Source organism: Letharia lupina, assembly GCF_014066315.1.
Source record: "Letharia lupina isolate WasteWater1 chromosome Unknown contig_13, whole genome shotgun sequence".
Classification (NCBI taxonomy): Eukaryota; Fungi; Ascomycota; class Lecanoromycetes; order Lecanorales; family Parmeliaceae; genus Letharia; species Letharia lupina.
The window spans coordinates 1,314,350-1,340,456 of record NW_023502982.1 but is presented as its reverse complement, the minus strand read 5'-3'; the positions used below and the strand labels follow the sequence as shown (position 1 = coordinate 1,340,456).

At 47.5% G+C, this 26,107-nt stretch overlaps 5 protein-coding genes across 5 annotated transcripts; 3 read left to right on the top strand and 2 right to left on the bottom strand.

Annotated features, from left to right (window-relative positions):
- Window positions 1–4,129: 4,129 nt before the first annotated feature.
- HO133_001814 (uncharacterized protein) lies at window positions 4,130–8,694 on the bottom strand (the record flags this gene model as incomplete). Its single annotated transcript, XM_037292742.1, has 7 exons — window positions 4,130–4,572; window positions 4,631–6,254; window positions 6,307–6,961; window positions 7,016–7,838; window positions 7,886–8,266; window positions 8,322–8,422; window positions 8,471–8,694. The coding sequence occupies 7 exons, from the start codon at window positions 8,692–8,694 to the stop codon at window positions 4,130–4,132; spliced, it is 4,251 nt and encodes a 1,416-aa protein (XP_037151281.1).
- Window positions 8,695–9,053: 359 nt separating this feature from the next.
- Window positions 9,054–11,228, top strand: HO133_001813 (uncharacterized protein; the record flags this gene model as incomplete). Its single annotated transcript, XM_037292741.1, has 6 exons — window positions 9,054–9,275; window positions 9,325–9,403; window positions 9,455–10,248; window positions 10,302–10,451; window positions 10,505–10,818; window positions 10,868–11,228. 6 exons carry the CDS (start codon window positions 9,054–9,056, stop codon window positions 11,226–11,228), a joined length of 1,920 nt encoding a protein of 639 aa, XP_037151280.1.
- Window positions 11,229–14,552: 3,324 nt separating this feature from the next.
- On the top strand, window positions 14,553–16,515 carry HO133_001812 (uncharacterized protein; the record flags this gene model as incomplete). Its single annotated transcript, XM_037292740.1, has 3 exons — window positions 14,553–15,136; window positions 15,188–15,325; window positions 15,390–16,515. 3 exons carry the CDS (start codon window positions 14,553–14,555, stop codon window positions 16,513–16,515), a joined length of 1,848 nt encoding a protein of 615 aa, XP_037151279.1.
- A 5,143-nt stretch (window positions 16,516–21,658) lies between these two features.
- Window positions 21,659–22,340, top strand: HO133_001811 (uncharacterized protein; the record flags this gene model as incomplete). Its single annotated transcript, XM_037292739.1, has 2 exons — window positions 21,659–21,922; window positions 22,089–22,340. 2 exons carry the CDS (start codon window positions 21,659–21,661, stop codon window positions 22,338–22,340), a joined length of 516 nt encoding a protein of 171 aa, XP_037151278.1.
- Window positions 22,341–23,447: 1,107 nt separating this feature from the next.
- Window positions 23,448–25,577, bottom strand: HO133_001810 (uncharacterized protein; the record flags this gene model as incomplete). The annotated part of the gene is made up of 6 exons (XM_037292738.1): window positions 23,448–24,588; window positions 24,641–24,940; window positions 24,993–25,052; window positions 25,105–25,215; window positions 25,279–25,334; window positions 25,383–25,577. 6 exons carry the CDS (start codon window positions 25,575–25,577, stop codon window positions 23,448–23,450), a joined length of 1,863 nt encoding a protein of 620 aa, XP_037151277.1.
- Window positions 25,578–26,107: the final 530 nt, after the last annotated feature.

Below are 26,107 nucleotides of genomic sequence, written 5' to 3'. Positions count from 1 at the left end.
TAGAGAAGTTATATATAAAAAAGTTTCGGAGAATAATATCTTTAATTGACTATAACTCGGTCGTTTCTTATCTGATTAAGGCTTCGTTAAAACTCTAGACATTATAGTATATAAAGTTACAAGTAATACTATTAGTATATATTTTAAATATAAAAATGTGAGATGATATTAGCTATTTCTTTCGATTCGCTAGCTATACGAATAGTTCAATACCTTCTTTATCTCTTAACTACTATTTACCAAGGCCGTTTCGCTATCCCTTTTAAACTCTTTAAAATCGATTTATCTATCTAATAGGCTTATTTAGAGATATAATAGCTTAACTTAATTTCTTATTAAAGCCCTTACTAGCGCGTTTCTTTGAATTCATTCGCTAATATAAATAAAATAAGTGAGTTAATCTTAGTTATAGTATTAGAACCGATATAGATATAATATTAATATAGATATATTAAATAAGATAACTAAGGTATCGAACTATATAGGTGGAAAGGAGGTATAATATAATAGAGGATGCCTTCGCTAAGGCCCGCTAGTTATAGAGCTAAGGGGTATATTAAGAATACGCTCGTAATAATTACTATTATAGCTATTACTATTATAGTTATTACTATTATAACTATTACTATTATAACTATAACTTATTATTATAGCTACTATCGAAATATGGCTCTCGCGCATTTCAGCCACCGTATTCTTCAGTTATCTAATTTTATACTATATTTAGAACCTAGTCTCGAAGAGGTTTTAAAGAATTAATTCGTTCGTTCTATACATTATATATCTAATATTTTAACAGCTATTACTATTATAACTATTACTATTTATTATTTAAATAGTTTACTATTATATAATAGCTATAATAGTAGTAATTATAGTAGTAGTAGTTATAATAGAGATAATTATAATAGAAGTAATTATAATAGAGGTAATTATAATAGAGGCGGTTATGATAGAGGCGATTATGATAGAGGCGATTATAATTAAGATAGCTATGGTTGAGACAGCCATAGTTAACTAGAATAATGACTAGAATAGCTACTTATACTTCTAAATATAGAAATCTCAACGGGATATTCTATATATATACCATTTCATAATATAATATCATAGATATACTATATCGTAAAATATCCCGCTAAGATTTCGAATCCATATTAGAAAAATGAAATAGTATTCGACTCTATTTATACTATAGTCTTAGTAATTCAGACTTACGACTAGCCGAAATACCTATGGCCAGCTCTATACTCGTACCTCGCTTCGAGAGTCAATTATATCGCAAGCTCATTACGATATACCCCTTCCTTAGAGTCTAAGTAGAAAACCCCCGAATCGCTATATAGATCGTTAATTTGTATAGGCCTACCGCAATAATCACCCCGTTATCGAGAAATCGCGACTTTCTTTATTTTTTCAGTTATTATTATATTATCTTTTAATATTAATTAAGAGGGTAATAGGCCTTTCGAGGTTGCTAAATAAATATATAAACTTTTTATTATAATCGGATAGCTCGTTGTTATCGTATAAGCTTATTCGAATACGCGTTCTTTATTAACGATTATAATATTTATTTTTAGTTAATTATTCTTCGATAATTAAATTTTAGATGATAGCGTATTATATTTAATATTATTAAAAGATTATATAACGAGTCGAGTATAATAATTAAATTATAAGTTTAATCGTATTACTATTTAATAGAAATCGAGTATTAAAGCTATCCCCTCTATATATATATCTATTAACTCGAAGATATATTACTTAGAAGTTAAAGGGAGTATAAAATATATATCTTAAATAATTTTAACGCGCTTAACGTGTTTAAAACGAACTTAGGTGAATAAGGAAATTATAAGAGACGCTTAGATACGTAATTTTCTCTCCGACGACGATAGCGAGATATTTTCAAACTATATATACTAACCTCTTTATAGCTTATAAATATATCCTTCCTTCTAATAAATACGAAGTTTTAAGATATTTAGCGGACCAATTCTAGAGTAAAGAAAAAAAGTTATATATTTGGTTCCCGGATAATAGGGAGGAGAACACCACCAAGCGACATTCGATCAGCTCGTTTATAACGACGACGTAGACCTTCCTACATTCAAAGACGTCTTTTTCTACATTTCATATACCCATAAGAGACTCCGACGTCGTGCGAGATATTCTCATTCATCGATGTCGCCGCCACCAATATCTGACTTCACACCAAAAGGATGAATTATCTCCGCTTCGCTCTCCGCTCTGCTCTCCGCAAGTTCGGTAGCTATACAATTGCTTGCATGCATGCATACATGCTTGCTTGTTTGTTTGCACCCATCGCCGGCCGTCCAAAAAATGGGGGGAGACTGCGGCGTCTGACCGAAGTAATAAACTGACTGGTGAGGCCACGGCATTTTCCCCGACACGTCGTGCCGTCGGTCCGGCGAGTACCATAGCGGTTACCCCGAGGATTAATGTATTATAAGAGAATTTCTGTATGGTGCTGCGCGTCTGTTGAGACGTACGGCGTTCTTAAGTATTAGTACCGCTGCTATGGCTGAGTTAGCTGAGTTTTTTAGTGGAATGAAATTAAAAGCTTACTTCTTAATTACTGCATTATAGCTCCTAATTTGACGAGGGTCTATTTGACTATTTATTCGACTTTTTTTAAGAATTCCAAAAAAGGTCATATTACGTAGTTACGTATTTTTATTAAGAATCGTATGTACGCAGGGTGTGAATATTACATATCGGGCGATATACCAAAAAATTAAGTCTTGGCAGAGTTTTCTACTCAGACCCACCTTAAGGTCGATGGGGCCAAGCTGAGACTATTTATACTATATTCGAGTACGATATAATATTACTTAATATGAAATATTCTATAAAATATACTATATCTTTTCGATTAGTATTATTAACTCGAAATTTTCGTAATAATTCTATTATAATTAACTCGAAATATTTAAGACTTTAAAATATAATTCGAAATTTTCATAATAGTTCTATAATTAATTAAAAATAATCTTAAAAATACTTTAAAATTTTCGAGATCTATAAAGTATTATTAAATATTAAATATTTAATATTTATAAATTATTTAAATCTTACGCGAAAATTTCGTAATTATAATATAAGCGCGGTTACTAGACTTTTTCGAAGGCTAACTAAGCGAATATTCCTCGTCCCGCGCCTAAACGATTATCAACTTACGGGAATTACTTTAAGATCGATAGAGGGGTTTTACTAATTATACCTGAAGAGTCTTAGTAGAATTATAGACGGGGAATATTTCGACTCGCATTAATAAGGCTTAGGGTATAAGTAGCTATAGTATAAAATAATATCGTATTTTATAGAGATTCTAGAAGTATTTTTAAAAATTAGAAGAATTTTCGCTTAGAATATTTCTAAATTAGAAGATCTTCTTAGTTCTATTACTAATAACTAAGTCGTATTTTATACTTTAACGTAATACTACTTTATAGCCTATATCTTATCTTATTATACCTTATCCCATTACACTTCATCTTAGCACATTCTATTACTTCTTACTACCCCTATAAGACCTTAAGAATATTACCCCTACGAGAACTTTGACTAAATCGCTTAAATTTGATATTAGAAATTAAAAAGCGTAGATATAATTTACAGTAGCCAGATCCCGAAAACGAGGCTTAGTATTTATATTTACGGAAATAATTATAGAAGACTCACTTTCTCAGAAGACTCCCGGGAGGAATCTTAAACCACGATATTTGTCAGGACCAGCATAGGTGCGATACCAGTATGGGTGAGGTAGAACGAGGATAATAAGGCTACCGAACTATGTAGGTGGGAAGGAGGCATGATATAGTAGGAGATGCCTCCGCCAAGGCACTAGGCCATAGGGCTGAGTGGTGTGTCAAGGGTACGCTCGTAACAATATTATGAGATTGAAAAATAATTGATAGAAAAAGATTCTTCAAGAGGATTTCAGGTTAGATACGTTGAATCTTGTAATAAATCTTTATTTATAAATGATACTTATGGTATTCTTGTTACCTAACTAGCCTACATAGACCATTACGAAAAACCCCCTGCCGACCTTAATGTACCATTCAGTGGATCTTACTTGTACCTTAATTATGCGCTAGCGCTACCGCTCACGTGATCTCGTCCAGTTCCGACTCGTCTTCCTCCTCTTACCATTCTCACCATCCATCTCCTCGTCCGCCACAACTCCGACGCCAGCCTCCGGGGGTGGCAAGATATTCTCTCCCCTTTTCAACATTTCCACCTTTGCTTGGGTCATCTCGAACACATACTGCCCCAGATGCTCTACTCCCTCCATCTCTGTACCTTCCACCTCGTCCGTCAAGAATCTGCTTGCTGGGAAGATTTCACTAGTCGTGAGCATCAACTTCTCCGGGCGTTCCAGAGGTAGCTTGAAAGCTTGTGTTAGTTCGGGGGATGATTCGAAGATACTGCGGCGACCGAGTATGTAGAGGCCCAGTCGAGCGCGGGAGAGAGCGACAGTGAGGCGGCGAATGTCGCGGAGGTAGCCAGGACTGCGGGTACGAGTCAAAGAGAGGATGATATCTAGAAGATGTTAGTCATGCCTGCTCAAGCTAGAGAGTGAAACAAGGGGAACGCTTACAATCATTTTGCTCTCCTTGGTACTTATCCACAGTGGTCACGATCCTCGGCAAGCCAAATAGCCTGTTCCCCTTGCATCGGTGGGCCAGAACATCCCTTATCAAGGCCTTCTGCCCAGCATAGGTCGTCAGTATCGATACCTCGCTTGCTGCATATCCCAGCAAGCGCATATACTGATATATCGCCACCGCATACTCCGCCTCACCCAGGTTTTGGAAGAAATGTGGCGACGGTTGTGACTCGCCTGCGCCTTTGTAGTCGGGGACGTCAATGAACTGGTATTCATATTCGAAGCCAGCATTGGCGCGGAGGTATTCAGGTTCTATGAGGACGTTGGGGAGGTGGTCGAGAGATGGGTAGCGCCATTTGTAAAGCTTTGCTATGCTAGGTCTTGCACGACCTTGGTGATCAAGAGTGATGGTAGGAACGCCGAGACGTACGAGGCGAAGGAAGAGCGATTGCTCTAGGTTGGCAAACTGCCGGAATGCCATATTCTGGATGATTGGGGAGTTTTGAAGGTGATCGCCGCAGAGGACAATTCGTTGGAGAGGTAATTCGCCATCCTTGGAATTTTGAAGGGCTAGAGGGATGAAATTCTCGATCTCGGTGATTTGAGCTGCTTCTTCCATAACTATGTTGTCATAGTGGAAGCCTAAATCTGCTATTTCTTGTCGACGCATGGCGGCATGGGTGCTCGTCATTGCGATGATACGCGCTTCTTTTACCATGAGGTAATTGGTTTTGTCACGGTTATTGCGGAGTATCTCGAAAGGGCGTATGTCTTCGAGAGACGTGAAGACTTTAGAGACATGATGTTCACATCCACGGACTATCTCTACGACCTCATCCTTAGTGGCTTCAGAAGAGAACAGTGGCTGAGGAGCGTTTTGAAAGTAGTGATGGAAAGGGAAGGACGAGATGATATCTCCGGCGCTTGAGTCCGTATTCTTAGCTCTGTCCCAGAACTTCGCCCAAGCGGGCAGCACATAGACCAGGTTGAAGTAGCCGGCAGTTTCGCAGGTACTGCCATGAGCACCGGGAGCACCGAAATTGGCGGCAAGCCGATCGACTTCGTTAAGTAGCTGGGCTCTGTTGTCAAGGAAAGATTCTACTCGACCGTACTTGCTGAAGCTCTCTGCTGTCTCCAAGTCTCCTTCTCCCTGACCTAGCCGAAGCAAATGCCGTCCGTCGATGTCGAGCTTCACTATCTTCTGGAAAAGTTGATTCAGTGCCTGATTACTGTGTGCTATCAGTAGGGTTCGTTGTGAGGGAAAGTCGTGATAGATGTTGTTGATGATTTGAGTGGCCACGTCCGTTTTGCCCGTCCCCGGAGGGCCTACTATAACTGTCAGACCTGGTTGAGTGCCTGAGGTAATCGCCTCGACCTGGACCGGAGTGAAGCGGACACTGTTATGTCTCGGTGCATCGCTTGGATACGGTCCGCTGGCAAGTGGCCGATATGTGGATACCTTGACAGACTGTGAAGCCTGCTGCACAGGCTCGGCATCGTCACGTCGACGCTTTTTCGAGGATCTAGGTTGAACAGCAGTGGCTGAGATTGTAGAGTGTCGGAGGACGTATGGAGGCGAAAAGCTCTTAAGCTTCTTGTCTTCAGATTCAACAGTCTGCAGGATGCATTAGCGACTGAAACGGCCGACAGAATCGCAATAGCTTTACCTTGCCCGGAAAGCTATCCAAAAGGTGCTGCCAGTCAACAAAAGTGTCGCGGAAATCGATTGCCTCGAGCTGATTTGAAAGCCGAGCATAGGTTGCCGAGGCAGGATCGCCATATCCCAGGAACACTTCCTGCAGCCACGCAGGAACAGGCACATCAGATAGTGCAAGGCTTCGTATAGTCTCCAATATCTTCTTGAAATTATTCTCGCGCTGATTCCGTCGAACAATGACATTGAGAGACTCATAGACATCCGGTCTTCCTTTCTCTTTAAGCTCGAGATCCACCTTGAAAGCTGACGGGTCCAGGTTGACGATTAGCCTCCTAATGCGTGGTCTACTCCCATAGTCGTTCATTTGGTCAGGTCTTGGCTCTCTTATAGACCGGCCATTCTCATCGAGCAACTGCACAACCTCTGCGGTTCGAAGAGCGAGGAGTCCAGACGCTTCCTCACCACTTTGCTTTGAATGGCCGTTCGTCAAGTTGAGTGAAGCTTCGGTGGATTCGATTGTGAGTAAGTAGATAACGTCGCCTTGTCGCAAAGCGTCCCAGTCGTGTCGAACGGTATCGGCCAACTTGCTCACGTTGAGAGTTATTTCAGCTCTGACGTACGCTGGTTGGTCATGCCCAACCTTCGCTGGCGCAGCTTCCAATATCCTATTAGGCAATCAACACATGGTCAAAGGCGGAAACCTATATTGATGCACTTACGCAGGCTTTGTGATAGGAAGGGCCATTTTCGAAAAGCCGTCGAAGTGGACCCCGCCAGCTGAACCAGTCCCTCTTGGTTGTAGTCTTTTGATGGTATCCTCGAGATACTTCCTGATCTCGAAGAACTGCTCGCATCGATAGAGAATAAAAGAGCGCCACAGGAAGTCCCCAACACTGAGATACTGAAGATTTAATTTAGGTATCGCTAGAGCCCTTGATCCATTATAGGCTTCATTGCGTAGGAGTGAAGGCTCGTAAAGCTCTGTCTCTGTTGGCTGTGTACTCAGATCTCTCACCGTCTCTTGGAAAGTCTTTCTTCTCTCATGTGCGGATAGTACAATCTCCATCAGGAGCTCTCGATTCACTTGTACATCTGCTGCGGATGGGTATGCCGTCCGAAACCCTAATAGTAGGCACAGTTCTTCCAGCTCGGCATCCACCAACGGGGTTAAGAGCTCTTCCAACTCCTTTCTTTGATCGATAGCCCCATAATTCGAGAGAGCAAGTACTGTCAGCTTCTCCTTGAAGTGCCTGAGCGCAGTCCTTTGTAGCCGGGACAGGTTCTCACAGTGCCTCTCATATGACTGAGCTTCGGAGTGCTGTGAGCCTGTATTATCATCGACGGGGAAATCCGCAAAATGACGGAAGAGAGCGAACAAGTCACGCAGGAGACCGTTGTCTGGAGTGTTAAACATTGGGGATATTCTGATCAGAGCTAGGAGATTCAGATCTTTGACCAGAGTATTGACATATCTCCTCGTAGGCAACTGACTCTCGAGATCAGTCAAGAACTCGAGGAACCTCTCGCAGTATACCAGATCGCCTGGCAAGCTGTCAGCAAATGTATTAGGTGGCATCATATTAACACACCTTCGCTCGCTCCATACAAACGACCTACAAAGTCAAGCAGAAGAGTGTAGAGCCATGAGCGTTCAAACCGTAACCTTGCCTTTGCTCCTTCGTCTGCAGCTTCGTATTTTTTGGCAGCAGCCCTCCACGCTTTTCGAAGTTGGCCATGCTCCTCAAATTTCCGCTCTCGAGCTGCTTCTGAGGCAAGATTATGCCATATAGATATTGACACCAACGGCGCACATTCCTTGCGTAAGAGACCATTGTCTAGTGATTGAAAAGCGCTGAGGAGGTAGGAGAGTAAGTGGGTGCGAACGGGCGCCGACAGAGTTGGATCAAGGGTCATTGATAGAACACGGCGGAAGAAGGAGGAGAAGCGTTCAGCATCATCGGCGAAGGCATCTCGAAATCATTAGCCATTTCCTTTTCCATTCACCAACAAGACTGGGCTGCATACTCCATATGGGAAGATTCTCTCTGCTCTTCACGGTGACGAGGAGGGCAATCAGAAGCACGTGGTGATTTGTTGAGGCTTCAGTGTAGCCAGGCCATAGATAGCTAAGCAACAGTCAGTAATCACTGCTTATAGTTGGAAGGCTCGTGTACTTCTCCAGCAGCTGCAAATTTTCGAGCATGAGCAGACTCCGAAAATGGAAAGCCTCCTGTTCTAGTACATCCCAGATCTCTTTCTTGATTACTTCTGGTTTTAATTTCTTCGACTTGGCAGCTTTCGGCCAATGCTTCTTTGCGAGCTGAGCCCAATGATTGTCGCTCTCAAGATCTCCGACACTCGGCTGGTCTCCACCTCTCCACGCGCTCGCTTCCGTCATACCGCTGCTCGACTTCGCGGATTGGCTAAAGGTACACAGCCAAACGCAATTGACTGGAGCGTTCTAATTGGTGATGGAGTCTATGCATCTTTTGAAACATTGCGCCAGCCGAAGTCCTAGATGGTCGCGTTTTGTTCAGTATTGAAAAGCTACAATATTACACTCTTGTCGCGTGGGAATCTTGAACTTTTGCCATAGGGCTGAAAAGAGATTACGGTTAGCGGTTTCATAATCCTCCCGCAGAGCCTCGCTCAGGAACAATTGGTTGCTGCCAGTGCTCCCATCAACTTCACTTTGTTCACAAGAATGAGATTTTCATGACAACGTCTTCAGCCACGCACTCGCGTGAGCTGTCCAAAATGTCTAGTGCCGGAATCAGCTCCGTTCACAATTTTACCACTGCGATAAGGGGACTCCTGGCCAAAGCGCAGAAAGTCAAGCCTGACGGAGGTGTTGAGCCAGCATTAACGACTCAGGAACTCGAAGGTGGTGTTGACAAAATCGGCAAACACAAGGGAGCAACCAATAAGGATTATGCAGCCATAGAGACTGCATGTCGTAACATCTTCTACGCTTTACTGGTGAGGCTATAAAGAAATAGCAATTTAAGTCGATAGCTAAGAAATCAAGGCATCGACATCAATTGAGGGACCTCCGTTTGGTGAAGTGTGGAATCTTCTGGATATCATCTCCATCCTCTCCGATCTAGGTTGGTCTGATGAAGAAGATTATTCCGGACACAATGGCTAATGGTCCGCAGAGATCTGTGAACCCAGCTTGCTCTTCTGGCTCGTCGAAGAGCTGCTCGACACACAGACCATCGATGGTTGCAGGATCGTCTTCGACTACCTTGATTCTCGACGAGAACGAATCACTGCGAAACACTTCAAGGCGAAGAACCTCATCATACTACGCGCGTGCAACGAGCTATTACGTCGACTTTCACGAGCTGAGGACACGGTGTTCTGCGGAAGAGTGTTCATATTTCTTTTTCAAAGCTTCCCGCTAGGAGACAGGAGCTCGGTCAATCTGAGGGGAGAATACCACGTCGAGAATGTTACGGTTTTTGAAAATTTTCCGCCAAAGGCCGAGTCGAATCTTGACGATGGCATGGAGGTTGATCAGAACGAGGAAAGAACAGAAACGGAACAAATTGCAGGCAAGACTGAGGCTGCAATGGAGCAGGCTAAGGCTGCTCTAGAGCACCCAGCAAATTCATCGAAAGCCGTCAAATCCGATGCAGAGGACGAGGAAGCAAGAGAAAAGCCGGCGGACATGGACACGCTATACCCTATATTCTGGTCTTTGCAGGAGGATTTTTCAACTCCAACAAGACTGTTCGATGATATCAACCTTGAAAACTTTCGAAAGGGATTGTCAATCACGCTGGTCAAATTCAAAGAAGTGCAGCAGGATCTCCAGGCAAGAGGCATATCAAAGCTCCACGATGATGGCAAGCGGGGCGTGAAGAGAAAACGCAACGGCCAGGAAGACGAATTGTCAAGTAGCTTCAATCCTAAGTACTTGACCAGTCGAGACCTGTTCGACCTAGAGGTACAACTACGTGTTTAATTGCATCACGGTTCACATCCGCTGAATTTATACAGATCAGCGATCTTGCTTTCCGGCGCCATGTCCTTGTCCAGGCTTTGATTCTGATCGACTTCCTCCTTTCGCTTACCACAAAGGCCAAGAGGAAGCTCGAACACACATCCAACAAATCGGTACTCTATACGTACGCCTTGAGCGAAGATAACGTATGTGGCATCTTCAAACTACCAAAACTCCACACGCTAATCGTCGAACCCAGGCAAAATGGGCGACAGGCATGAGAAGCGAGATAGCTACCTATTTACAACAAGGCCCAGAAGGCAAATTTTACTATCGCATGGTGGATACTGTCTTGTCAAGAGACAAGAATTGGGTGCACTGGAAAGCGGAGGGTTGCCCGCCCATACAGCGTGATCCAGTTTCTGCTGAAGAGTTCTCGGAGGCGGAAAAAGGTACGCAGAAAGCATGTGCCAATAAGAGGCTCAGAGCGACTCCCATGGGATCACTAGACCTCAAGTTTCTTTTGGACGGAGGCGACACCGATGGCATGGAGAAGCTGAAGGACCCGGAAAGGTAAGAACATGGTCGCCGTATTCTGATGATCTCGCTCAATCAGTCGCAGGTACACATTACCCACAGCAGAGTCGTTCAGAGGGCCAATTGCGGAAGACGACTTTGACATCGAGATGGCGAAAACAGGTGAAGAGAAGCAGCAGGCAACAGATGCAAGGGCAAGCAAGCTGTGGAGGACGCTCCGCATCGCATCGAAGAGCAGACTCAACCTTTTCGACAGAATAGATGACGGTAATAATCTTCAAGCTCTTTTCCAGCCAGAAGAGGAAGAGAGCAAGGAGCAGACGGAGGTCGATGGGACAGAGCAGACTTCTGATCAGCCTACCAAGGAATCTATTTCGAATGGCACAGAGCAGAAGATGGTGGACGTGAATGGAGTGGAGGCGCTGTTGGAGATGACAGCCAAATAGAGGAATGTCCAAACAGATACCCAAAAGTCAGGCGGTTCGATACGAACGTACACGTTCTATAGGGACTGACGCGTGGCCCCTCATGTATTCGTAGTATTAGCGCTCTGACGGCAGATTGAGCTGCGATCGATATAAGAACATACTCGGTCTGCAATATGAGGCTGCTTGTTCATATACTCTCATCCTCTGCAATGTTTTTTGATTGCTTCACATCTTCTTTGCATCCGCCAAATTCGTTTTCTGTCGCATCGAGGAATCGAAAGGTCGTCGGTTCCCTACACCAATTTTGCACTTCCCCCTAGTGCCCTTTGCTCATCATTTGCTCACACGTACCCCGGCAAGTTTAGAGACGGCGGTGTTGAAACTCGAGTTTCACAGGTCATCGAGATGCAACTCAGGCTCACCATGTCCAGTCTGAAAATGCTGAAGTCATTCGTCCCAATCTCCAATTGCACCTGGTCGGTCATTGATTGCCTTGTATTATTCCCGACTGCTGTGAGACATAGCGCCCTTTTTGGTTTAGCGGAAAGAACCGACCTACTTCCCCCAATCCAATAACAGCAGTTGAGTCCGGTCCGCTGCAGCTCATGTCGGGTGACTTCATTATTCCATTCCACGATCTTTGTCAAGAGTATGAGTCTAATCTACGACCGTAAGACTTTACGGTCCGAAAAACTGCATCATGCAATGCCCAGGGGTTGCAGGGGTGCGAGAAGCCTGGGAGCAGGCCGCAAAAGCAGCCCCGAAACAATCTAACAGACCCTAAGTCGATGGCCTACCCAGCCGCACAGAAAGAAAGCATGCTGCATGCGAAGCTCGGATCGTTTTGCATTGCATTTGCCATTCTCTCATTGTCGAATCAAGATGATGGAAGCTTGTCTGGATCTAGAGCCTCGCATAAATGGTGCGTCAATTCCTCTTGACGTGCGGAGTAGCCTCCCACTTACTCGCACTCTAATTACGGCAGCTCCCTTGGCTGGGGGACGCCGGTTACGTGCTAACCGGCATGATGTGCAGTGCCACAGATTCATCAAGCACCGCTGCCACGCAATAGTGAATTCTCCACGTGTCAAGCGGTCAGAGCCTCAGGATGGATGCAATTACAGACTACAACCACCTCCAAGGCTCCAATTACGCCTAGCCACATCTCCCTGTCAGATGTCCTATCATCTTCGAACATACGCCTTGCCTGGGCCCCAGTCACATCACCTTGTACATTATTGCCTTTGCCTCTTACTCATGATGGTCGAACTTGTGAATGATCAATCCACGCTGAACGTGAGTCCGCAAATTGGGCGATCACACTTAGTCTCGGAATCATCGGTGAGCTGAACCCACTTGATTCATGCCGAAAGGTTGTGGAGGTTCATGACTTCAATATGGTCAACTAACGCTTGCACTGCCAGCTCGTCCAACACAATAATTCCCACCTGACGGGCCACAGGCGTGAAGAGGGGATGGAATTCTTCGAATTCTCATTCTGGCTAGCGAATACGACATCTGAGTCAAGCAATCCGTCGCAATACTTTTCCACTACCAGGATAAAAACGCAAGTGCCCGTTCGCCTCCTGGTCCATGCCGGAAAGGACCCGGAACTTGCTACCTTATGTTTCACGGAATTTGGGTCGGATCATTGACCCATTGACGAGATGAGACAGTCCTTGTCATTTGGGGACTAAAGAACCAAGAAAGCTTACTGCGAGCTTTGCCATGATCGAAATTTGATTCTTCAGTGTTTGGTGCAGTAGACAGAAGCCGCTCGAATCAACCCTGCTGTCTTCTTCCCTTCTGAGTGCCTCAACTAGAATGGAGTCGCGAGCTAAAACTTAGCAGATACCGCACGGCGATTGGCCCGAGATAATGTGCAAGGAACCGCCATCGTCAATTCTGTTACTCATCGAAAGCCTACGACGGGTAGAGGCTCCTTGGTTGTCCGTCAATCTTGTGTAAGAATGACTCTCTTGGTGAGACGCATGTTTCTGCCCTGCGCGTGTTTGGTCGCTTTTCACAGGGTTCTTGCTGCGAAATACTTTGCAACACACATTCGGCAAAATTACCTAATCATCTATCTAAGACGTCAAAGACGTCTTGAAAACTTTCTCTGAAAGATTCAATTTCTCTTCAACTTCGAGAGAGTAGGCGTGGTCCATGGAAAGAAGTGCGCGTGGGTGTTCTTAATTTTGCTGCCGTGTCCCGTGGCCGGCCTACACACCATCACTCTGTCGAGCGGTGAATTGGGTAACGGTCAGCCTGGCCGCAGCAAAATCTTCGACTTGCATTCGGATATAGTTATTGAGAGGAGCGTGGGCCCCGCGCGCCACTTGGGCGGCTACAGCGCAGTTGCGAAACTTGGGGCTCTTCTCCAACAGGGGTATAAACAAATCCAACACGCTGTACCACTCTCAGGTTCCTTGCATCGTTCAATCCTATGTTTAGTGTCCTACTTCAAGGCTCTCACAGCTTATAGCTACACCTGATTCAAGAACGCCTGCATAGCGCTCACGCTGTAGCTGGATGACGGAGATCGCCATAACCAGTTAAAATCAACTTGCAAGGACCCCCGCATCAATTGCAGGGCTTGACGGCGTTTCTCCACCAGTCTCAACTAATCATGACTTAAATCAAACTGTGGTACTTCAAAAGCAACTGCAGCCACCCATCTTCTGCTCGAAATCTCGTCCTATCATTCTTCTGTCAGCCTGACCTGCTCTGGAAGTCCCATGTTCCAATCGTGCTCTAAGAAGGAGCACATCAGATAACGCACCGCCGCTAGTGTTGAGGAATCGAGGCCCGGGCACCCAGGCACTCACGTGCATCTCTCCTTTGGAGACGGACGAGCCAATACTCTTTCTGCATTGTCGAGCCCGTCAATGTGACGCTTCGTATTCTTCTTTATTACAATCGAGCATATCATATCTCTTGAAAATCAAGCTGCCGCAGTACTTTCCCTCTATCCCGCTCTTGTCCGGCCGCCCACCAACACCAAAGGGTTCAGCTTGTGATTGTTGGCCACATCTCTCGGCCTCTTATGACAGTCCGTCAAATCCATAGTAACAAGGCCCCCATATGAGGAAGTCTTCGGATTATTGAGCTTAATTGAGAGTACGCCTTACGTTTGAACCAGTATCACGTCACAACCCTTTTCTACTCCCGTACCGATCTGCGGCTCCATTCATTAATCCTCCACTCGCGTGAAGCAGTAATACTGCGGTTGCTGGCTCCTCGTGTTCCTCGATGGTGGAAATCTGTGTTACTCATTTCGATCATATTTCCAGACGCTCTATAAGGGGCTGGGTGCAGACCACTGACCGTAGTCGAGCAAAAATGGACCTCCAAGCTAGTTTATTTGGCGGAAAATGTGCAAACGTTCTTCCATCTCCACCTGAATCACCGTCAATGTACGCGTATCCTGCACTTGGAGAACATGGCCGGTACACTACTAGACTGCCATCACGCCGTGTCTTACCCAGTCCCACTGGTGGTGCAACCTTCAGATCGGCAGAGGATAGACGACAAGCCTGCGACGAGAAAGGATCACCTTCGCAGTCCTACGAGAATCCACCACGCGATGAACGAACTCCACCTCACTCATCGAGTCTTCATCAAGTCACTACGGTCGAGGACAACAGCTCTGTGAGCTCCAACTTGAGAACTCCCGAACTCCCCTCACCTGATCAAGTGTCATGTCATTTGCGAAAGGAGGATACCCTGAAGCAAAGGCCTACGCGAGCGTCTAGCGCGGCTTCTCACCCAACACCGCAGCTAGTGTTGACAGAAGCGGAACATCAGTCTGAGGATGATGAGCTGTTTACAGGCTCAAAAGAGGAGGAAGACATTGCTGGTGGAAAGGAGGCTGTCAAATCGGGCACCGAGCGATTGGCGGAGAAACGCAAGATGAAGCGCTTTAGGTCAGCATGAACATCATTACACCGGGGAACGTTCACTAATGGTATATACAGGTTGACGCACGCTCAAACACGATATCTCATGAGCGAATTCTCCCGTCACGCTCATCCCGATGCAGCTCAGCGAGAGAGACTATCACGGGACATTCCCGGATTGAATCCTCGCCAAGTACAAGTATGGTTTCAAAACAGGTATATTCTTACGACATCCTTCACAGCATTTTGGCAAACTTGACTTGCTGATTTACGCTCGCAGGCGGGCGAAGCTCAGGCGCCTGACAACTGATGATCAAGAGCGGATGAGGAGGTCAAGAGCCCTTCCTGAGAATTTTGACTTCAGCCAAACGCTACAGCCTTCTTTCAGAGAACCTCGATTCTCGTACGCGTCTACTATGACCGAGCCTTTGATGCTCGGGGGTGGCATGAGTCAAAGACCTAGTCTGCGACTTGGGATCGGTCACTTGAGTACGGCGTCAAGCAGCATGAATTCAAACTTCACCACCCACGCTCCGTCGCCAGTTTCTGCAACAGGCTCCGCAGGTCCATCCCCAGTTTCTTCAATCAACGAAGGATCTGAACGTTCAGGTCCATATTTCTCTGCAACGCAGTCCCCCCTTGTCACCAGTCCTCAATTTACGAATCCATTCGGTCGCTCTCTCAGTCTGTCTGCAGGTTCCTCTGCCTTTCAGCGCCTAGATCGGCCTTCCAATCAGAACAGCATGATGGAAATAGGTGGCCAATCAATTACAACTACCTCACCCTCGAGTTCGTCCCTCGCCAGTACTACCTATGGTTATGAGAACTTGCCTCCCCTACAATTTAGCAGAAACCAGTTTCAAACACGAAACGGCCAGCGTTTCGGCAGAGTTCAGACTACTGACGGGCTCTCACATGAGAGTGGCATGGCGATGGACCAACGCTGCATCTCTCAACAATCATCGCCAAATACTCTGTCCTACGACCAATCCCATATGCTTTACCCTTCGGGCTCTGGATATCGGCCATCGTCCTACTACCAGAGTCCAGACACCAACTTCTGGCACGGGAGTCAGATGTGCGCTCAGGGGTATCCATACGGACAGCAATTACCGCCTCATCAGACAAGCGAGGAACGACCCGGGAGTCCGCCATCGCAGAGTTCGCTCTCCCAGGATGCTTCTGTCAATCGGTATGACCCACGCTCCTACAGCCATAGCGACCAGTACTACAATAAGTCGAGCTCATCGGCTCAAGAGATGAGCACGGAGTCCGATGCTCAAGCTCAGCCGAGAACCGTGGGAGAAGAAGAAGTCGCTACTGGTGCCAACAGGCAGCCAGCGTCAGACATTGCTCGGCCGAGAGCGAGGTCAGATACGTTTCCCACGTACTACAATGCTCAATGATGATTTACGAGCTACCGCGGGTGCTTGGGATTTGGAAGATTTGGAGTGTGGTTCATGATTGTTATAAAGTTCAAATTTAATTTCCGTACCCATGAGACAAGATTGCACCGAGTGTTTCAACTTGGCGCCATCCGCCGTCTGGTCGAGTGGGCTCAAACCTGCACAGCCCTCTTTATGTCTTTTGTCGGGAACAATTACCTACCTTACTTTACTCTACTTTACACTTTGGCTCGAAAAGCATCGCACCTGACCTAAAAGAATTAAGCTTCTCTTCAACCCTACCTACCTTATGCTTTGCATGTGTGCAAGTCCATCTTGGAAGAGAACCTCTTGAGGCAGTCTATTCGCTACCGTAGCACTCTGAGGATAAAGACGGGCAGCTTGTTTTATTCCCCTAGAATCATGCACTTCATTCCTTCATGGTACTTCATATCCAGCAAGAACTTGTCTTCTTTCATTCTCTACGCACTAAGTATGTTTCACCTTTTCTCATCTTAAATAAATAAAATCCTACCCTTATCCTCACCCAGCTCCGTCCACGACGAAGTCATAGTGTCATCTCTCACATCATATTTGGCATCTCCATGCGTGAGATGGGAATTACTTTCCATCAAGCGGCTCCAGCATGCCCTTGAACCATCGAGCCGTCCTGGCAGCAAGCATCCACTCTCTAAGCGGTGCTAGAAGTGATTGTTCTTCCTTCAAAGCGCTGGCATCTGGCATTGTAGGCTTCTCGTCTCTCTACACGACTTTTCCACGCTCTGTTTAGACTAAGCTATCCATGGAAACCGCTGGAAACAGCATTTCAAGACAACGCGAATTTGTAACAGCAAGCGTCAGACCTTCGAGAGGAGCAAAAGCAGTGCAGGCCTTCCAAGTTGGGGTTTGAAAAAGGTAAACGCCTTCTGGTACTGAAGATACACCGATGGTCCCATTTGCGGATAAAAAGTCCTGTTTGCTATGGAAAAGGAAGCCAGTATTTTGGAAATCAATGATCTGAAACTTCAACTCGAGGAATCCAGGCAGGAACTCAGGAACATGAGAATCCAGACACCAACAGATCTAGACACGAACACCACAGCGATAGCAATAAAAGACGGTATAACAGATTAGCTACATGGCTCGTTGCACGTTAACGAGCGAGAGCGGTATATTTCCAATGCTGAAATCGTTCCGTCAGGTCCTCGATCTGGTCACCAAGATTAAGGTTCAGAAGCCCATGGTGTTCAAGCTCGGTTTTCGTAGCGTCGAGAGAGAGATGCAGCTTATCCTATTCTCCTCCAAGTCAGCCACTTCTTTACTTGGAGTATCCTGTTCAGCGAACCAACGCTCAATGTCGCTATACGCATGACCCTCTCCACGCGAGAGTAAACTCTCAGTTCTTGTCCGCAAGGTTGAAGATGGTGATCAGATCGAATGTCACATCGTGAAAAAGATCAAGATTTCTCGCGATGACGGCGATACAACGCAGGCCCATCGTGAACAGGCAATGCTCTCCTTCAGGTATGCAAGTATTGATATGTCAGTCGCTTCCATAAGCTGTGCGGCCGAGATACGAGTATTGACGGGACCAGCTATCTTTCTTTCTTTCTTTTTGACTTGTCTGAATCACGGTAAGAACAGACTTGACGAGAGCATGCAAAGCCGAGGCGGAGTTGACTCTTTTTTCAACACCACCATCATAGTCGTTAACATGCCTACCTTTCCGCAGCACCCTCAAGCTCATTCCCGAAACGATCCCTTAATTCATCAAATCCTACGCCTAAACAGCCCTTTCATAGCTCCTATAGCTCTCATCAAAAGTAGAGACAAGCGCGCAAATCTTGAAAGGTCATCCAACCTACGTCCATAGTTCGACCTACATCGACAGTCCAATTTACGTCGACGGTTCTACGAAAACTGACCTCCTACCACCAGCACCGCCGGCAGCGCTCGGACAGCCTCTACTACCACCACAACCACCGGTTGGGTTTGCGTTGCAACTCGCAACATCAGTCACAACACTGACAGGCGTTGGCCTCCTGGCTTACTTCTATTCGGGTTAGGGGAAGTCCGTGCGCATCCCGTGCGCTCTGCCTCCCGGACAGCGCGGCGGTCGGGCGAGAATGCAGCTCGATCTGGACGACCCTTCCTTCACCCGTGGAAGGGAAACAATGGTAGCCGAAAGGCAAGGAAGCCGCGACGACGACCGACGATTCGAAGCCAAAGTGTCCTAAAGGCACATTGCGGCTATTGGTCTGTTCCCACCCGAAGGAATAGACATGTCAGATGCTGGGGTTTTCGCCGTGGCCCACTCGGACCTGACAGGACCGGAGTGACATAACCGATACCGGGACGTGTTTGCTTCGGAGTACCTGCGGAATACGAGAACAAAGGTAGAATTTCGAAGACCCTTTCGGCGACGGAAAATGTTTGGATCTACGATGCCGCGTTTGGCATCTATCAATTCATTGGTATTCGTCACCTTTGCAGGGTTTCAAGGAGAAGATACCGAGTACGAGTGATTGCTCGAGAATCTCCAGGAGGAGCCAAATCGTTCAAGCCTGACTCCCCGCTTACAGACTGAGACTCTCGCTCCCGCATCTCCTGAGAAAACAGGGCGCTGTCCCGAACGGAAGAGCACCATTTGCAAGTCGACGCAGCAAGAAATCAAGGATCCCAACAGTGAGAAGACCCTTTCGCAGCAAAGGACATATACAGTGGGAGAGATCTTGTTCCTATCGCGTCACTAGCATTCTTCCGGGTTGGTTTCATACTTCGGGACAAGAACTAGGCGCTGCGTCGTCGACCAATGCGTCGCAGTCAAGTACCCGGCTCCTCTGGCTAGGTACCAGGCGGCTCGGGAGAGACTTCGACCGCGACGAGTGGGTGATACCTTAAAGCACGGGGCCTCCATGGTTCTCAGTACTGGGGAGAAGTGGGAGGCGCCAATGAGCTTCTTCACTGGGACATCAAACCCTTTGTGTTTCTAGGATCTATTTAGATTATTCGAGTCGTTCGTTCGATCTACCAAAGTGTTTTCCGTTGGTGAGAAATAGCAGTGATGCGCATGAGACGCGACTGATCGAAGACTTGCAAAGACAGGTCCGAAACCTCCTAGCCAGAGATCTAAAAAGAAAACCCTATCCGCGATGGTCCCTTGAGTGAGACTCGTTGCAGATGAAAGTAATGTTGGGATGAAGTTTTTGGCCGACCCAGTAATCTACAAGTTATTCATAGCGGGAATCTCGCGAAGCGAAGGTCGCGAACGGAACAAGCGTTGGCTCATCGTGTTTCAATCAGGTGGTCACGTCATCATGGATCGAGTACCAAAAAGACTCGCAGCCAAGGTGGGCATGGACGGCGAGGTTAACAATGTTGTCTAGACACAGTCCTCATTTGCAAAGCGGGCAGGGGGCGATAAGTCACAGAAGATGGCACGCGTGGATCGTCAGTGACCATCGACGCGATTCATCGCTCTCTTCTGCGCCGCCATTGCTCTAGCCTGACGGAGCTCTTGATAGACAGCGCCAGGCAAGAAGACGGAAGCGTGGAAAGATGCCCGAAGGGAAGCTTTCGTATTCAGCGCCAACGAACCTGTAAGCTCATGCCACCTGTTGACGACAGACATGACGCTGTACACGCTCGAGCAGCCTAGCCAACCTTCAATACTTTCATAGGGCCGGCGGAATGCTTGCTCCTTGGGAACCCAGCTCGGTTCTCGTCTATCTCTGCATGGAGATGGTGCCGTGCGCATGACTTTTGTGGCAGCCATTGTGAACAAACCGATGAAAATGGAAGCGATGAGGCTCAGATATGCAGGATGGGTATAGACTCTCCTGGGAGATATGCATGGCGTCTGATCTCGTTTCTATATCTGCAGGATTATTCTGATCTGTACTAGTACCAGCATTTTTAGAACCAATTTCAAGTTCCTATGTATCATAAAGACGGACCGTGGTCCTTCCACGGCGCAAGTCGCACCGTAGATTTTACTGTCGATCCCGCACATTCCAACACTGAGACGCATGTCCTGGGTTTGCATGAGACGCTGCACTGAGGACGATGACAACACCCACGGTATGATAATTCCAACTTATCTATAAATCTCATGTAGCCATGCTAGCAACTCGGTTATAGCCTCAAGCTCTCCAGCCTCAGGCTAGCTGAGATCCTAGAGTGTCGCTAAGATCATGGGTTTGTTGATATGCGATCTGGGTCCTCCGTTCTGGAGACAACTCAGCTGACTTTTCGTATTCGGAGCCATCACCGCCAGCAAGCTAAGTTTTTAGGTAGTTCACAGAAATTTCTGACCATGATCAAGCTTCAGGAACGTCTTTTCTTCTGTTCTCACTTCTCATCTCATCACGGAGAATTAAAGTTTTAACTGCGTCTTTCGGTGACCGAGCGGTTAGGATTCTTGGCAGATTTGCCGTTACAAGCGCGTGAAAAACGGGGAATAAAATACCGGGTTATACTCTAAATAAGAGCCGAATACTCCACCACTCTGACATGGATTCTGAGGAGCTAATGGAGAAAACGCTGTATATTACAGTAGCATGTAATTCTTGGATACAGATGCTCAAAGTCTAAAATCGCTTCTTTTGCGCCACCATATCATCAACCCCCAGAATCGAACTACGCATTCCTTTGCGAAGCTACTGACTATTCACTGACCGAAGCGGGAACGAGCTTTCATCGGTTGGACGCTCACAGACATCATGACAAGCCGAAAAGACTGGAAGCAGGCATACTCTGCCCCGTCTTGCCCTAAAGCTGCCTCAAGCCAGCACCTGGATGTGGTCAAGCCTAGCTTCCCCAGACTTGAAGTCCCCATTGAGACTGTTCTAGACATGCAGCAATCCGACACTACGGAAGATTTTTGAGCCTAAGGCAGGCGGGCGTGCAAAGAAACCACGCGATCCAGGAGATCGCGTCGTTCGAGGTTACACAAAGACAGCCCATGCATCTTCAGGTAATTCGATGAGCTTCTTCCATTGCCGAGCAAGACAAGATTAGAAGCAAGGAAGAATCATAGAAAACCCAGCTCGCCCTCTGTCTCAACACTCAGATCTCCCAACTCTACTCCCCTTGCATCCAAAGCTCCCGCCCCAACACCTATCACATCCCAACCACCAACTCACCCACTCACCCACCAACCAAGATGTATGCCACAACCCTCCTTCCCCTCCTCGCCCTCGCCATCACCACCCTCACCGCACCCCTCGAGACGCGCCGCTGGGGTCCAGAGGAGTACTATTCCCTCGGCTGTCCCACAAACACCACCAAGCCCTACGCGTCTCAATACCAGCAAACCGAAGTCCTCAACACCTTCGCCAACGAGGTATTCGTGAACCAAGAAGTAGCTCTTGGCTACGACACTTATGCCGCCGTGGATTTTATCAATCATGCCCCCGAGGTCGCTGGTGTAAGCAGTAATCCTATTCCATCTCCATTTGTCAATCACAAGAGACATTCTCTCTGCACGAATCTCTCCGTTTCTGTTCCATACGCTCCTAGTCGCGGAATCGTCTCGTGGCTCTATTTCCTACCCGGAAGCGATCTGACAGCTGACACATACGCACACGACACAGAACGGCACCGCGATCGTAATCCCCTTTCAAAGCGCCGAGCTCAAAGGCGGCTCCGTCGTCCTCCAACGTGTCTTCGTCGGCACCAACCTAACCGGCACATCCTTCGGCACCATCCACTTCAGAGGCAACAGCGTTGCGTTCGGCGAGGGTGACATCGCCGGTATATGGAGGATGATCGGAACGTGTCTGGTGGAGTACTGGGATGTGGCTTCGGGGGTGGAGGCGAGTGAGAACCCCATTGCTTACTTTTAGGTGAAGTGAGGGCGAAAGAGGGGGGAAAGAAGAGGAAGGGAGATGTAATTGAGCAAGGGGACTGGGAGGCAAGGAAATGGTGTGGAGGTTTACGTGTATATCCCCACCAAATAAAAACTTTCCCCATCAACCCAAGAATCCGTCCATCTTCTCAATCTCCTCACTACTACCGCACTACAATATTCCACCTGGCACCCAACATCCCACACCCTTCCCTTTCATCCCCATCCCCATCCCCATCCCAAAAGCCCAATCCCACCCCCATCCCAAAACCCCCATCCCATCCCAAACCCACCAAACCCCAAAATCCCATCACCCCCACGCCCCATCCATCATGAAACCCCCCCCACCTTTTCCCCCCCACTCCCTCAGCCCCTAACACCAAGCCTCCCAAAAACAACCGCTGACTAATCCCCCCCCTCGCAAAACCCCCACCCCCACCCCCCCCCCACGACAAAAATGACCTAATCACCGATTCCGGCATCCAGCCAATCCTCTCGTTGACCGAACGCCGTCCAACGGGCTCGGGATGATGCGGGTGGGTGATTGGAAGGAGGAGGAGGAGGAGGAGGAGGAGGAGGAGGAGGAGGAGGAGGAGGAGGAGGAGGAGGGAGGAGGAGGAGGAGGAGGAGGAGGAGGAGGAGGGAGGAGGAGGAGGAGGAGGAGGAGGAGGAGGAGGAGGAGGAGTTAGGGCGGAAAAGCGGATGGATGGATGGATGGATGGATGGATGGATGGATGGATGGGTACTTTACAATCTGGTGTTGGAGATATCCCGGATGGAGGATGTGGGGTGAGGGGATGAAGGGAACGATGGTATCTTTTGTGTCGGTGGTGGTGGGGATTTTGATTTGATTTGATTTGCTTGGCATAGATGAGGTGGAGAGGCGAGTGAGGGGCCGGAAGCGGTGGTGGCTATGGAGTTTTGAAACGTGTCGATGGCGGTGATCGGATTGTATGGATTTTTTTTTTCCATCTCGGTGATTACCGTGGCGATTGTACGACTTTTGCGCTCGTGTTGGTATTAAGTATAGTCCAAGTATGAACCGTCTCTAATCGCAAATCTATCATCGCTCCGGCTCCCGCCCCGCTCTGATATCGAACCCGCCCTAATACCCACCGTTGCCGTTGAGATAGTCCTCAGGGATAGTCGGCCAAACGTCCACTCCGTCCATAATCGTCATCGCCATCCCGCCCGTCAAATGTGTCTGGATATGACAATGCAGGTAAAACGCGCCGGGATTGACAACCTGGTACCTGAATGCAATCCACGCAGGTCCCTGTAACACACTGGGGGTAGTGAAGCTGTCCCTCAACGAAGGCGTCTCCAGATTAAAGCTGCCCGGTATCACTTTCATTGCGTCGGCAACTGTGCTGTAGTTGAAAGTACCGGTGCCGGCGCCGATCAGGTAAGCTTTGTTGCTGTGCTTGTGGACCGGATGGGCGGGTTGAGCAGGAGCGGCAGCATTGAGTACGACTTGGAGGACGATGTCGACCCAGGTACCATTGATGGTACGAATGATCAGGGAAGGATCGTAGGCGTCAGGGTTGGACGTAGAGTTGGGGTGGAAAAGGAGGGGCGTTTGGTAGTTTGCCTGGGTGTCATACAGGTTGCTGCCACTGAGGGACCAGTTGTAGTTTGCGCCAAGGCGGCCGAGTTTGAGGATGTGGGTTGCGTCCGCGGTAGGCGCGGGCTTATTGGCGGGATAAGGAACCAGGAGAGTTTCGTCAAGGGGGACGACGGAAGCAGTGGTGTTTTCGCCACCATAGTTGATGTATGCGGTAGCATTTACTGTGCCATTGCTGGTGGTTGTCGCGTTGTAGCTTTGGTGACCTTTGTGCGGTGTGTGGTTTTGGTAGGAGAGCGTCGCATAGCCAGAGAGTATCTGATCGGCGCCCGAGTTTGCGACGCGGATGGTGTAATCTCCAGGAGTCTGGTCTAGCTTGATCATTGCGGAGAAACGCTCGCCGTTGTACAAGAACACTGTGTCGGCGAGTTGGGGTTCGATGTATATACCGTCCACGGCATAAATCCACATGGGGTGAGAGTCAATAGAGAAGACTGGGGTCTTGATACTCATTGCGCTGACGATTTGGAGGTTGAACCACCCATCCGCAGCATCAACATAGAATGTCTCCATGCTGCCATTCGTGGGCGTGCAGCCATCGAGCAAACCAGCTGGAACGAGGTCAATGTTGGACGTGAAATTCAATCCTTCATCCAAGGCGGCTTTGCTCGGTGGCGTGCACCTTTTGTGATGTCAACGATTGCACTACTAATCGCAAATTGGAAAAGACTCACCCTCTATCGCTCACAGTCGATCCATTTAGCAGATGTAACAAAGGCGGTGGGGTGAGCGCATTAAGCACTGCCTGGGGCTGGCAATTCACAGCTCCCTTGCCGTTGATCAGAAGACTGTCAACACAGAACAGATCAAGGCCTGAAGCCTCTTCAACAGCCCGATATTCTGAAGACGTCAAATGGTCCCAGTCGGAGAGCAGAGCGAATTGAGCTTTCTTCTCGGCGCTTTGCATTGCAGCGATGCTGGCGCTGGTGCTATTTGCAATGAGTCCGAAAGGTGAAGGCTGACTTGATGGTGACCTAGACCGTGATGTGTGAGCTGGGAATCATTTAGCTTGGGCTACCGTCTTACGTGATGAATATCGGTCCGTAAAGGCCATCTTGGATCTCTCCTTGTGCGTGACCGTGATACCTGAGGCCATGTCAGCTGATGCTCTACGATGATGGTTAGCCTGTCACCGTACCAGTAAGCACCATACTGAGTAGCGGTCCATTTGTAGGTGAAACTTCCGCCTTGGGGAATAGGTTTCTGGGAAACACCCGGTGTTCCATCAGACCATGGAGTATCCGTTTGCCTGGTATCGTGTCAGCCTTGCTGTTTCAGGCTTTTGTGTTTTCCTCAAGTCTTGCCAACATACTCAATACCATGGAAATGGACGGTCGAATCAAAGGGAAGATTGTTGTGAACGACAAACTGGGAAGAGTTAGCTCTATAAAGTTCTGGTCGGACTTAGTGACTAACCTCTACATCGTCTCCATAATTCATATTCAGCTGTGGGCCTGGAAATTGCCCATTGCTCAGAATGACATATCTAGGTTGGCCATCAGGGGCTCTGACTTCCCAAGTAAGATTGATCTCAAAGAAAACATGAGCGCAAAGAGAAAGTGGCGCATATGCCAAGAGGCATACAGCCGAGAACGGTCTATATAGAAACATTGTTGAACTATCCAAGAAAGCAGCCAAGAATCAGACAAATAGATCAGTAGAGAAGAATGACGGAAAACAATAGGATGAGCTGGAGGTGAAGAGCATTTTGAGATGATTCTCAGCAGCTTATACCGTGACAAATACCGAAAGGGATAGGCCGTCATAGACATGAGGGCCTGGGCACGAGGTGGTCTCACAGGTCTCATTGGGATGTGAATGTCGTGGCAAAGACCGAGAGGATGGGTGGTAATAGACGTTGGTCCCCGTGCAAAACGTAGTCTTACAGGCCTCTTTACTGTTCAGGGTCCTGGAAATTCCCCGAATTTTAAAAATAGGGTCAGAAGCCAAGGAATCTTGACGAATGGGAGGAAAATGAATCTGGACGCTGGCGGGCGGATGGACGGGTCGGTGTTGTGTTGAGTGCACATGTTGCACAGACAGCGTAAGGTTCGTTTACCGAATCGTGCATTGATCCAATGCATTGATCCGGTCTGTGGAAGCGGTAAGCAAGGTCCAATGAAGAGGGGCGTAGGATGGGT